The sequence below is a fragment of the Cervus canadensis genome, chromosome 1, assembly GCF_019320065.1.
Source record: "Cervus canadensis isolate Bull #8, Minnesota chromosome 1, ASM1932006v1, whole genome shotgun sequence".
Classification (NCBI taxonomy): Eukaryota; Metazoa; Chordata; class Mammalia; order Artiodactyla; family Cervidae; genus Cervus; species Cervus canadensis.
The window spans coordinates 10428848-10442769 of NC_057386.1; the positions used below are offsets into that span (position 1 = coordinate 10428848).

General features: G+C 48.3%; 1 protein-coding gene and 1 pseudogene across 6 annotated transcripts in view; one reads left to right on the forward strand and one right to left on the reverse strand.

The window, feature by feature from the left end:
• Nucleotides 1-13922, reverse strand: part of TBC1D16 (TBC1 domain family member 16) — an 88784-nt gene that overhangs the window by 68784 nt on the left and 6078 nt on the right. For 3 of the 6 annotated variants that reach the window (XR_006268444.1, XM_043462567.1, XM_043462548.1), the window contains one exon: nucleotides 380-624. The exons of 1 other annotated variant lie outside the window; for it this stretch is intronic. Coding sequence is in view for 4 of the 5 variants with exons in the window: in XM_043462567.1 (XP_043318502.1) it covers nucleotides 380-566 (187 nt within the window). In the remaining variant the exon portion in view is untranslated. Of the gene's footprint in view, nucleotides 1-379; nucleotides 629-6927; nucleotides 7068-13922 lie in introns of those variants that run through there. 2 more of the 6 variants (XM_043462560.1, XM_043462556.1) reach the window with 2 other exon arrangements.
• On the forward strand, nucleotides 6243-6904 carry LOC122438086 (annotated as a pseudogene).

A 13922-nucleotide genomic window follows, 5' to 3' on the forward strand; every position in this document is an offset into this window, starting at 1 on the left:
CCTGAGGGCTATGTTCCCGAACACACTCAAGGGGGCCTGGGGGAAATCCCCCCACCAGGCAGCTTCCTGAAGAAGACGATGCCCCACTTCCCTCCCTGCAGTCGGGGGCTCCCGCCTCCCAGCAGCCCTCTCTCAGCAGCCCTGTATGCACGAATGCCCTCTTCCATTGCAAACACAGCTAATTCCCCTTCGACCGTCCTGCCTCCCCTCTGTGAGTCAAAGGCCAGTGATGTGCTTCCCAGATGGGGAAATTAGGGCAAACGGGAAAGTGACACAGAAGCTTGCTAACTTCAGAGAGATCAGCCAGCTCTCCCTGGGCCTGTCACCCCAAGCCTTCTTCTCCCAGCCCGTGACCCCAGGTTCCCCGCGCCGGGCTCACCTGGGTGGTGTTCCCCCAGCCCCTGCAGCCCCTCTGGCGGGTGCACGCAGACATTGTTCTTGGAGTAGATGATCTCCCCATCCAGGACGGTGGGGGGCCCACCGCCGCCGCCACCACCACCCGGGGTGAGGGTCAGGAAGTCCGAGGCTTTGGAGGAGGCCCGGCGAAGGAGGCGGCCCAGAGACATTGTCGGGGCAGTGTTTCCATCCTCCGCACACTTGGGCCCAGGTGGGGCTCTTCCAGACCTGCCTAGGGGAGGAAGAGAGAGGACAGGCATGGCCCAAGGTCATCAACTTGGACAGGCCATCCCTGGGGCAGCATTGTGTCCCACACAGGTAAGCTGCAAACGGAAGCTGTGCAACCACAGAAGGGGTCCTGCTAGCACAAGGCCATACAGAGGAAATGGGTTCTCAACTGTGGCCCTACAGATACTCAGGGCTGGGCCATTCTTAGTGGTGGTGGCTGTCCTGTGCCTTGTAGGGTGTTTTACAGCATCCGTGGCCTCGACTCACCAGATTCCACTAGCACCCCTTTCCACTATGACAACCAAAAATGTCTCCAGCATTGCAAATATCCTTCGAAGGCAAAATCACCCTGTTAAGAACCAGTCTAGGGAATTCCCTGGCAGTGAAGTGGTTAGAAATGGGCACTTTCACTGCTGTAGGCCCAGGTTCAATCTCTGGTTGAGAACTAAGATCCCACAAGCCCAAAGTGTGCACCTCCTACAAAAGGACCAGTCTAGAGGAACCTGTTCCCACAGCAGTTCAGTTCAGTCGCTCAGTCATGTCCAACTCTTTGTGACCCCATGGACTGCAGCACACCAGGCTTCCCTGTCCATCACCAACTCCCGGAGCATGCTCAAACTCATATTCGTTGAGTTGGTGATGCCATTCAACCATCTCATCCTCTGTCATCCCCTTCTCCTCCTGCCTTCAATTTTTCCCAGCATCTGGGTCTTTTCTAATGAGTCAGTTCTTCACATCAGGCGGCCAAAGTATTGGAGTTTCAGCTTCAGCATTAGCCCTTCCAATGAATATTCAGGACTGATTTCCTTTAGGATTGACTGGTTTGATCTCCTTGCTGTCCAAGGGACCCTCAAGAGTCTTCTCCAACACCACAGTTCAAGCAAGGATACTGGAGTGGGTTGCCAGGCCCTCCTCCAGGAGATCTTCCCAACCCAGGGATCAAACCCAGGTCTCCTGCATTGCAGGTGGATTCTTTACCATCTGAGCCACCAGGGAAACCTCCAGACTTTCTCTTTGCTTAGGGTTCACCACTGTGTCCCTTCCTTCCTAAGGTTCTCAGCCCTCTGCTTCCCAGGGAATGTCCTGGTTCTCTGTCTTCCTTCCCACCCCTCCAGGTCTTCTCCATCCTCACCTGACCCGTGTGTCATCATCCCAAAGCCCAGCCTCTTGTCCTAACACATGCTGGCCACCTCTGCTGAGAAGGAGTCACAAGGGATAGGTGAAGGACTCGAATTAACACCCAACTCATTCTTTAAAAAAAAAAATAAGCTAGGAATCAAACGATCAGCTTGAGAATATATACAGAACTCCTACTCCTAAAGACTCCCCGCAAAAAGGAGCAATATCCCAACAGAAAAAGCAGGCGATTCACAGAAGAGGAAATGGAAGGACTGAGAACATGAAATGAAAACCCAACATCTGATACACTGGCAAAAAGTAATGTTAATTCCAGCAAAAATGAAACAGAAGCCCTGGCAGCAGCTATGTGGACCAACCAAATGTTCCTGTCCATGGGGCCCATGAGGGCTGCCTACCAAGCTGGGAGTGCCTACCATGGGCATGATGTCGGCTGTATAAATGAACAGATGTGTGAAAAGCTGGTTCCTGGTCAGAGATCATAGATGTCTGAGAGCCAGGCCACTCTGGGCAGGGTGCAGGCCAGCCTCGAAGGGCGAGGTGGCTGGAATGGGAATGTCGCAGATGGGCTGCAATTCCAACTCTCGGAGAAAGAAACAGAAAAGACTTGAAGCCAATATGATAAAGTCATTGACTGGGAATAGATAAACAAAACAGAGTCTGTCCATATGATGGGGTATTACTGAGCCTTCAGGAGAGAAATTCTGATACCTGCTACAATGTAGATGGAACTTGAGGACATACTCAGTGAAACCAGCCAGTCACAGAAGGACAAATATTGCATTGACATTAGGTACCTGGGACAGTCAAACTCATAGAGACAGAGAATAGAAGGGTGGGTGCCCAGGGCTGGGTGAGGGCTGGGGAGTTAGTGTTTAATGGGGAGAGTTACTGTTTGGGAAGATGAAGAAGCTATGGAAATGGATGCTGTTAATGGCTGCACAACATGGACCCAAATGTCCCCAGTGCCGCTGAACTATCACTTGAAAATGGTTAAGACCACAGAGTCCTAACCACCAGGGAATTCCCTATGTCATGTATATTTTACCATAATAAAATTTTTTTTAATTGTCAACTGGAGGAGGTTCTCAGGGTAAATTACATTGTTCTTCGTACTTTCTGCATTTTGTACACTTACCCCTAAATCCAGGGCTGATTTAGGATGTTCCCTAAATGGAGTTCTCTTTGTGTCCAGTGCTTGGACAGTTTCTTGGGGCAGAGGGAAGGGACTAGGGGGCCATCTGGCTCAGCAGGGAAGGGGTGGTCTCGGCGCTAATTTCCTTCAATGTCTTGGGACCAGGTAGCTGAAGGCTGGATCCTCAGCCCCTTATGGCTCTCTGGTTGCCCCTCTGAGCCCCCTTGCTCCGACCTCTCCTCTACCTGCATATTTCCAGTCGTGTCCGGGGCTACTAACTCTCCCAAACACAGTTCCATGGGGGCCTCCCGGAGCCACCTTTCCCATCCTGCACCTTTACCTAGAGAAATCCCCCACTCTCTTCTCTGTCATTGCTGAGGTTCCTAAGGGCAAGATGACTTTGACAATCACCAGCCCTGGGGACCCAGGACCAGCTGGGGTCCTTGCCTTCTCATCCCTGAGCCACAGAAGCCCCTCCATCTCGGCCATGTCCAGGGTCCCGAATCCACCCCTTCTCTGGCACCCATCAAGCCTGAGACCCCACTTTCAATGTGGGTTACAGAATTAAGTTGACCCCTCAGCCCCAGCGATGGTAAGCAGGCTCTGTAAAGGACCAGACAGGAAATATTTTTGGCTCTGTGGACCCAAAGGTCACTGTGGAGACTATTCAACTCTTCCCTGTTGTACGAAAGAAAGTAGGCAGTACTCAGGCAGGTGTGACTGTTCCCACCGGACTGTTTGCTTACCTGGTGGCTCAGATGGTAAGGAGTCTGCCTGCAATACAGGAGACCCAGGTTCAATTCCTGGGTTTGGAAGACTTCCTGGAGAAGGGAATGGCTACCCACTCGAGTATTCTTGCCTGGAGAATTCCATGGACAGAAAAGCCTGGTGGGCTACAGTCCATGGGGTCACAAAGAGTCAGACATGACTGAGAGACTAACACTTGCACTTCACTCATGCCAGTTCCATATAATTCTGATGTCACACAGGAAAACCCTTCAATTTTTTCCAATCATTTAAAATGTCATAACCAAGCTTCCCTGGTGGCTCAGTGATAAAGAGTCTGCCTGCCAATGCAGGAGACATGGGTTCCATCCCTGAGCTGGGAAAATGCCACAGAGCAACTAAGCCTGTGTGCCACAACTACTGAGCCTGTGCTCTGGAGCCTGGGAGCCACAATTACTGAGCCCACAGGCTGCAACTACTGGAGCCCGAGCACCCTAGAGCCCGTGCCCCACAGCAAAAGAAGCCACTACAACGAGAAGCCCACGCACCACAACTAGAGAGCAGACCCCGCTCACTGCAGCTAGAGGAATGCCCTGGCAACAACAAAGACCCAGCAGAGCCAAAAATAAAATCAATTAATAAAATTATGAAAAACAAATGTCAGAACCAGCCTTAGCCTGTGCACTGTACAAAACAGGCAGAAGGCGGGATTTGGTTCATGCGCTACACATGACCAACCCCTGGCTCAGACCACTTTCGGGGACTCAGAGCAGGGCTGTTCCTCGCTACCCAAATCCCCTCCAGGCTGACTTTTGGGGAAGCCTTCTGGCCTCCCCAGGTCGAGGGGGCGTCTCCCCCATCTTAATCACCGAGTTCTCCTGTCTGAACACGCGACATCTGACCAAGATTCGAAACTTAAATCACACTGGAACCTACACATCAGAGTATGTGTGTTCTTTCCAATTAATCACCTGATAAAGCTATATTCCAATTCTAATGATGACTTCATTTCATTCATCTGGAATATTTTTAGAATTCAAGAATCACTCCAGAATTACAAGATCAGTTAATGAGCCATACAAGAAAATGAATTCCCCTCTCCAGATCAGCACTGCCCAGGAGACATACAATGTGAGGCCTCATATGCAATTTTAAATTTCCAAGTAGCTGTACTTTTAAAAAGTAAAAAGCAAGAAATGAGGGAAATTCATTTTAACAATATGTTTTTAGTTAAGCCACTATATCCCCAATAGTATTACTTCAGCATGTAATCAATATGAAAAAATTACTGATGAGCTATTTTACATTCTTTACATCTCCAGAGTCCGGTTTATATTTTGAACATAAGCACACCTTAGTTCAGATCAGCCGTGGTCCAGGTGCTTAGTGGCCTCCTGGGGCCCATGGCCTCCGGTGGGCAAGACGAGGGCGGGGCTGGGGCCCCACCTCCATCTGAGCCTCAAATAGTATTACTAATACTTAGTTTAATTGCACTAACTGCCAGAATGAGCTGCAAACAACACTCAGATGATTTTAAAAACCACACCATCTTTAAGTGAAGATGGTTTGCCACTGTTGAGGGTAATCAAAAGAATGTGCTGAAAGCTCTGAAGGGGATTCCAAAATACAAGTGTTCACAATATAGCATTTTCCCCACATTGGCTGTGAAATCCCACTGCAGCCCTGGAAAGCAAGTCCTAGCAGCACAGTTTTGCAAACGAGAAAACAGGTACTGCACACCCCAAGTCCGCACACCCCAGTGAGTGGACACACCTGGACGTGAGAACTTTGTCCTCCGTGCTTGGAGTTCTGGCTCCTAGGCGCCCCCACCCAACCTGGGTAGGCAAGGACAATCCCCCAGCTCCACCCCCAAGGCTGTTCAAGGGTGGGAGATAATCTGCTTCTTGGTAGATCCCACACGTCTGTTAAACATTAGCCACGAATATTTACTCTCTTCAATGTTCACTTATTTTTTTCAATGTATTTGTTCCTTCATGAACCTATTTCACCTCAATTAAAACTGGTTCCCAATCTCTGCTCTCTTTCAAACTAGAAGTGGAGATTCCTTGACCTATTTTTTTAAAGCTTTTTCTTTTTTTAATTATGAAACGTGTTCAGAGAAGTGTCAATATAAAGAACACGTGTCCCTGAACTCACACAACCCAAAAATATCTGTGTATTTTCTACTATCTTCTGTGTCTATCTTAACAAAACAAAACCACCTACTAGAATTATATCATATCTTGCTTTCTGTTATAATGTATTTTTCCACGTGTTATAAGCCAAAATTTGTCCCCTCAAAATTCACGTTAAAGTTCTCACCCCCATACTTCATGTGTGTGTGTGCACGCCAGTTGCTCAGTCGTATCCAACTCTTTGCACCCCCAGGGACTGTAGCCCGCCAGGCTCCTCTGTCTGTGGAATTCTATAGGCAAGAATACTGGTGTGCAATGCCATTCCCTTCTCCAGACCCCTGGGATCGAACCCAGGTCTCCTGCATTGCAGGCAGATTCTTTACCATCTGAGCCACAAGGGAAGCCCCTACACTTCATAATTCAACATTATTTGAAAGTAGCTTCTAGGGACGGGGACGTGATGTAGCATCCTGCTTATCTATGAAATGCAGTTAACACATCAGCTGGACCTATTCCCTGAATACAGGGTGACCCTTCTGTTATTTAAAGATGTAAAAAAATGCTGCGGGCTTGAGAAAAAAGGCCATGGAAGGTGCCATTGATGGCTCATTAATAAACCCTACAGTGATTGTTGATCCATTTCAGATAATTGTGGCCGCTAACAAAGCAGTTCACCTCTACAAACTGGGGAAAATGAAGACAAGAACTCTATCTACTGAAGTTATTTTCAATCTTTCCCCAAATAACAATATTTCAGAGGCCTTGAAAAAATTTGGTATCTCAGCAAATGATACTTCAGTTTTGATTGCTTATATTGAAGAGGGTAAAAAACAAATAAGTCAAGAATAGCTAATATCTCAGGTAGAAGGTCATCAGTTTCCTCTGAAAAATCTCCCCGAAATAACAAATATTACAGAAGTCAAAAAGGTATATAAACTATCTTCACAAGAAGAAAGTATTGGAACATTATTGGATGGTATGATTTGTAGAATGTCAACAAAAGATGTTTTGTGAAATGACAGAAATATTAAAAAATTTTCAGCTTTAAAAAAAAAAAGAAAGTAGCTTCTATATAGAGATAATCAAGTCAGAATTAGGTCATTAGGGTAGGCCTTAATCCAGTGATTGGTGTCCTTTATTTTATTATTATTTTGAAAAATATTTATTTACTTGGCTGCACCAGGTCTTAGTTGTCACACGCAAGGTCTTCAGTTGCAGCACGTGGGATCTAGTTCCTTGATCAGAGGTCAAATCCAGGCCCCCTGCATTGGGATCTTGAAGTCTTCACCATTGGTTGACCAGGGAAGTCCCTGGTGTCATTTAAAAAAAGAAAATTTGGAGATAGTTACAGGTATACAAGGAGAATGTAGTGTGAACATGAAGACAATTCTCTACAAGCCAAGGAGAGAGACCTCAGAAGGAACCAACCCTTCAAAATCTCAGGTTTCCTGACTCTAAAACTGTAAGAAAATTGATTTCTGTTGCTTAAGACACCCAGTTTGTGGTACTTTTTATGGCAGTCACAGAAAACTAATATACCACATTATTAATTAATTAAAAAATCCAAAATGTCAACCCTCCATCTTAACATCTATAAATATATTACAAGAATGCATCATTCTTGAACTAGCCACCATCACTAGATATTTGTTTTCCAAATAGTGGCTACCTAAATAATAAACTTCACATTTTTATGCAGAAATCTTCATCTGTATCCTGTTTTCCTAGGTTAATTTCTGGAATTCCTATTTCCTTGGGAGGCCAAACTGATATAATGTCCAGTGGATTTCTAAAAATCCATTGATTTCTAAAAATCAGAGTTTTAAGGGATTTGACTTTTTGCTAATTTGGTCATTGCAAAATGGTTTTCTGATAATCCGTTTGCTTGAGTGGGTTGCCTTATTTGTATTAAACATTTGTGTTCTTCCTGTGAATTGTCTGTTGGTGTACTTTGCTAATATTTCTGCTGGGGTGTCGGAATCCTTATTAATAGGAAAGAAATCTTTATATAGCAAAGATCTTAATCTGAATCTTTTGCTGTTTGTATATTTTCCCTAGTTTGCCTTTAAATTGCATTCAGTTCAGTTCAGTTGCTCAGTCGTTTCCAACTCTTTGCGACCCCATGAACCACAGCACGCCTGGCCTCTCTGTCCATCATCAACTCCCAGAGTCCACCCAAACCCATGTCCATTGAGTTGGTGATGCCATTCAACCATCTTATCCTCTGTCGTCCCCTTCTCCTCCTGCCCTCAATCTTTCCCAGCATCAGAGTCTTTTCAAATGAGTCAGCTCTTCGCATCAGGTGGCCAAAGTATTGGCGTTTCAGCTTCAACATCAGAAATACAGACGTTTTAAACATCTAGGCAAACTGATGGTAACTTTCCCTTAGTGATTTCTTTTTTATCAATTTTACACTTTATATCATTCTTCCCAAGCCAAAAATCCATTAATGTTGGCTTATATTTTCATCTAATTTTCTTATGGTTCCATTTTCAATGAACTACTTCTGATATTTCAAAAAGTCTAATTCAAAGTATACATTTACCTGAAAAAGCCACGCATTCACCAACTCATTGAATGAGTGTTTGTATTGTTTTTATCACTATTTCCCTTTATTTATTTATTTTTTGTATACTATTGTTTGATTTTAAGAAATAGGGAGATCAATTACAGCTTAATAAAACTCAGATACTTGTCATATACAATCTTATGAGAAATGTTTAAAAATGGGGGGAAGGGGGGATATGGGGGAAGGGGAGGGTCATGTTAACTTCTTTCCCCAGCAACCACCCCCACTCCACTGCAGCACCACTGTTACAGTAAATTTCAGAAACTTGATGGTCTGCCTTTCACACCAACCATCATGGAAGCCCCTCTCCTCTGTGGGGACTGGCAGCCCCCCGGGTGTACAGTAAACCAGGCTCTGCTCATAGGAAACTGACATGGTGACTGCATCCAGCCAGTGCAGTCCTTCTCAGGATCCGCCAGCCACAGCTTCCTCATTTGGGCCAAAGCAAGGAGTCCAGAGCAAGCTCTCCAAACACGCCCTCCCTGCCCACATCCCCACCCCCTGCAGTCCTTTCCCCTGGAATCCCCCTTACTGCCTTATTTTGCTTCTGTTGAAAGAGATGGCTTGTTGCTATTTAGAAGGCAAGGCCCATGTATCCAGAATGCCTCACACCCCAGCGGGGCCTGCCAGGGGCCCCTCACCTGCGCCCAGGCCAAGAGTGACAATCGCCTATCACATAGGGCCCTCAGCTCCACAGTCACAGCTTGTGTCTGGTGGCCGACCACCGTGGGGAAGCCAGGCAACACACAAGTCCGCAGAGGTTGGGTTCCTTGCTTGGTGTGAATTTCTATTCTGCTCCCACCATCTGAGTTGGCAGCATCCTAATTTGGCAGTTCTATACGAGGCTTCCAGCTGGTGAACATAAATCTGAGTTTACCCCTACCCTGTCGGAAGAGAGGGAAGGAAAAGAATCCCAGAGAGCACAGTTGCTGAAAGGCCTCCACCTCCCAGATGAGAATGGAGGCCCTCCCCACCCAAAGCTCAGGACAGCGCCCTTGGGGTGCAGTTGCCCCAAATCGAGCGGAGCCACTAAAAGCAGGGCTCAGCCAGAACAGCATTGATGTCCAGGGGCTCTAAGGTGACCTGATGCAGTGCTTCTCCAAACCAGGGGGCTTTAAGAAACTCGGAGGGCAAATCCCTACACTCTGACCCCGCGGGTCTGGGGGAGGGGGTGCCCAGGTGCCACCATCACCATGTGAGACTGGGAACCGTTCACTCACTGCTCCCCTGAACCCCCAAGGAAGGCAGAGAATCAGGCTCTGACAGGAGGCAGACCAGCCCCTCTGCCGCTCAGGCTGTGCTGTTATCAGCACAAATTAATGACACGTCAGTGGCTGCCCAGAGCCTTCCCCCACCGCCTCCTCTGGTCTGTCACCAGTTGGATGTTGAGTGTTGGGTGGATCCAAGACTGCAGAAGGCCTCTCCCCCGCCTGCAGCCCAGCACCTGTCACTGGGTTAGTAAACATGGCTTGGGCCCATGTGTCACCCAGACTAGAGGAACGTGCAGCTCTGTGTCCAGGGATGCGAACTGGAAGGAGCCGGCCTGGAGAATGGCCTTCAGAGACCTCCTGCGAGGAGGCTCCTGCGCTTCAGTGCCCACTGCTCTGGCAACGAGACCTGACGAACAGTGGGCTGGCTGGGAGCAGCTCCTGGTGTCCCCGCCTGTCCCTCAGGGGTATCCCTATGAACCCAGGATGGTGGAAAGGTTTATGGTCAGAGTCATGTGGCTCCTGCTTCACAGATAAGCCACACATGTGCACAGCAGCATCCAGCTCCCTTAGGGTCCTTAGATCCACCCGACCAGACCCCTGGGAAGCAGCGGGCCCCTCTGTACTAGTGTTAAGTCCCCCGTCTAGATTTCTAAGGTCGGGCTGTCCTGGCCCTTCAGCGCTCACTGCCGGAATCATTTCCTCTGTGTCGACCATTGAAGGGGAAGCTGTGTCCGGAGCGGAGCACAGGCCTGGGCTTCCGACAGGCTTGGTGGGGAGTTAGAAAGCCAGAGGCTGGGGGAGCGCTGGGAGGAGGGTTCGGTGGCAGGGTGGGGACGAGGAGGGCCTGCCCCAGCACCTGCTCCCCTCCTTTCCCTGACCAGCTGTCTCCCGGTGGAGCCCACATCACATCCCTCTCCCAGCCCCTTTGCTCGCAGGCTCTCAGGCTTCAGTGATTGGCCTTAGAGAGGAAAGGTCTTGGCCTTGGGGCCAATCCCACCTTCAGGTCACACCTACAGCTCCCATGGGCACCCTCTGAACACTTGCCATCCTCTCCTGACCCTGAGGCTATGTCCTAACTGGGAGCCCCCAGAGGGTTCAACAGGCTGGGGGCGGGGCAGGGGTTGGGGCCAAGCCGGGACAGGGGGGCAGCCTGGGAGGGGCCCCCGTCTCCTCCAGGGTACATGACTGCTCCACAGCAGGGTCCACATCACAGCCAACAGGAGGGGCAGCTGGAACTTTTCTGGGGTGCACTACACAAGGGTCACGGCTCTGAAGGAGAGAGTGGAAGCGATCCTTCAAAGACATCAGGGCTGGAGCTCAGGCCAAGAAGAGGGTCACGGCCAGGCCAGAGAGGGGCTGATGCCTCCAAGGGACCCATAAAACGGAGGAGAGACTGATAGGGAGGGACACAGAGCTATTTAAGGGCCTGACCCCTGCACCGCAGGCTGGGATGACAGGGGCTGTTTGGAAGGAGCCATTGAGGGGAGCAGGAGCAGGTATGCAGGAAAGCTTGCCAGAGGAGTGGCCCGGGTGGAGGGGAGGGCAGAGTCCTGGGGATGGATGGGGGTGACGGCCGCACAAGGATGAGGATGCGTTTAAAGCTGTAGAACTATGTGCTTCAAAGTGTTCAGTATTCAAAATCTGCTGTGTGTACTTTATCACAATGAAAAAATAGTAATAATAGTGGAACCTGGAGAGGGTGCATGGATTCTCCGTACCACCCTAAAAAAAATAACATATATTAATTTTTAAAAAAGACATCTGGGACCAGGAAGCTTGCAGCCAAAGAGACCAGGCTGAAGTGGAATGGCGTGGATGGAGGCAAGGAAAAGGACAGAGAGCTTGAGGCCAGTGACAAAGGGAGCTCACGTCCCCGCATTGCGGGCAGGCTGCCAGGAGCAAGCCAGGGCCTGGCAAAGACCAAGCAACCCGATGACAGATCTTCTAATGTCCCTGAATCCACAAGATGTATGACCTTGAACAGTTCTTGAGCAGATGTGCAGAGCAGTTTACACCTGGGATCTTTGGGACCTAGAGTCCTGCAGGGAACAAAGATTCCCACCCCACTGGGAAACCAGAAAACTGTGCTCCGGAAAGGTTGCCAGCTACAGAACCTGGAACAAGCAGAACACCCAGGTCCCCTTCACAGATCTGGGGTCTTTCTACAGGCCAGACTGATTCTCCTCCTTATCCGGATAGAGGTGGGGACCTGGAGAGGGTGTACAGAGAGGACCTGTACGAGGGGGCCCTCTCATACAATCTAAAAACGCCACCAGCAGGATCCTGAGACACACAAAACCAGTGATGCCCATAGTCAGAAACAGCTATCTGACTTTTTGCATCTCTACTAAGGATTGAGTGTTAATTGAAATAAAAAAGCAGCTTGAGATGCTCAAAGCACTTTGACAATACTGTAAATCCTCTCCCCAAATCCTGAGAGATGAAGGGTGGATAGAGAAACAGCTCCAGGTAGAACCGTGACAACGATTTAAAAAAACAAAACAAAACAAAATCTCATTCTCCTTGAATGCATTCATTTAATATTTTTACTTTTAAAATGGTTCTGTTCTTATCAGTTTTCTTGACCTTAGATTATAAGCTCCTGAGTCCATGACATCTCTGAGAAGTTCCTTTTATGAAGGGCCATCTTCAGTAGAGTTCCAAATGCCATGTTTTTGTTGATGGAAAGGAGAGCGATGCCAACCTGGCAGTTGGCACAAGGAATACAGAAATGGAGTCAGGCCAAGATCTGGAATGTGCATTAGCTTGAGTGTGCAAAAAAAAAAAAAAAAAGGCTATGATTTTAAAAGATATAAAATAAAAATGCCAGTGTTGGCTTTTAACTATCTCTGATCAATGTATGAATACACGTTGAATTTTGTGCTGCTCTGAGCCATCAGAAACCACTGGGTAGGACCACATTTTTTACAAAATAGGCTATTGTATAATTTGAAAGGAAAGATCAACTTGGCCTCTCCTCAGAAAACACACACACACACACACTCATGAAACAAAAGACTCTGCAGAAACTCCTCGACTAGGGAGTCATTCTCTCCTATTAACCTGCAACTCTTTAAGAATTAGAACATCTTTGAGAACTGTTCTTGGTCCTCTGTGACTTGCAGGAATAAGTCACACTGGTGATGAAGGTAACTCAAGTTTGCTTCCAGGAGGAGAGAGGTTTTGAGGTGGCTGGAGAGTGGGGAGAGGGTGCCTATAGAAGAAAGATGTCAGAAACTGCAGCAGCCCCAAGAGAAGCAGGGTGGGGCCTGGGAAGGATAGCAGATTTCTTCTCTCCCAGTCCTGTTCAGAACTGGCCCCGCCACGCTGGGCTGTAGCCAGTGGGCAGCAGCAGGCCTGCTGTTAACCACACATGTTCCCACCTCCCTCCCCAGGAACCACGTGGCCACTGACACTTGGCCCAGACGAACCGAGGCTTTTGTAACTCCACGTGGCACTGGTGGGGTGGGGCTCTCCTCTAGTTAATATTTACAGGGTAAAGTTAAGAATCTATTACCTTCCCTGGTGGCCCAGTGGTTAAGAATCTGCCTGCCAATGCAGGGTACATGGGTTTGATCCCTGGTCTGGGAAAATCCCACATGACCCAGGGCAACTAAGCCATGAACCACAACTACTGAAGCCCGTGTGCCTAGAGCCCGTGCTCTGCAATAAAAGAAGTCGCTGCAATGAGAAACCCGTGCATCGCAACAGAGTAGCCCCCACTCGCCACAACTAGAGAAAGCCCAAGCACAGCAATGAGGACCCAGCACAGCCAAAATAAACCTGAAGAACTCTTTTTTAAAAAAGAAACTATTACCCCAAATTCATTTCCCAAGATTTAGTGATTTAGACCCAGCGAGAGTCCTCCTAGATAGGGAGGTAAAGTCATCAAAAAAGACAGAAATGAGCAAAACACAGATGCAGAAATGACATCCTTTAGAAAAGACACAAGTCTCCCCTCCTGCTTCCTTCATGAAGCACTTCTATTCCCAGTGCATTGACTTTCCGTGGCTACTGTAACAAAAATAGAGACTTACAACAATACAGTGTATTATCTTGCAGTTCCAGAGGCCAGAGGTCAACCCAGGTCTCACTGGGCTAACCTCAGGTGTCAGCAGGGCTGGGTTCCTTCCTGAGGTTCCAGGGGACAATCCATTCTGTCTTTTCCAGCTAGAATCCACGTACATCCCTTGGCTCGTGGCCCCTTCCTCCTCCTTCAAACCCAGAAGTGCAGGTGCAGTCTTTCTCATAGGGCATCGCTCTGACATTGACTCTGGCCCCATCTTCCACTTTCAAGAACCCTGTGATGACATGGCTTCACTGGATAATCCAGGACAATCTCTCCACATCACAGTCAGCCAATAGGCATCCTTAATTCCATCTGC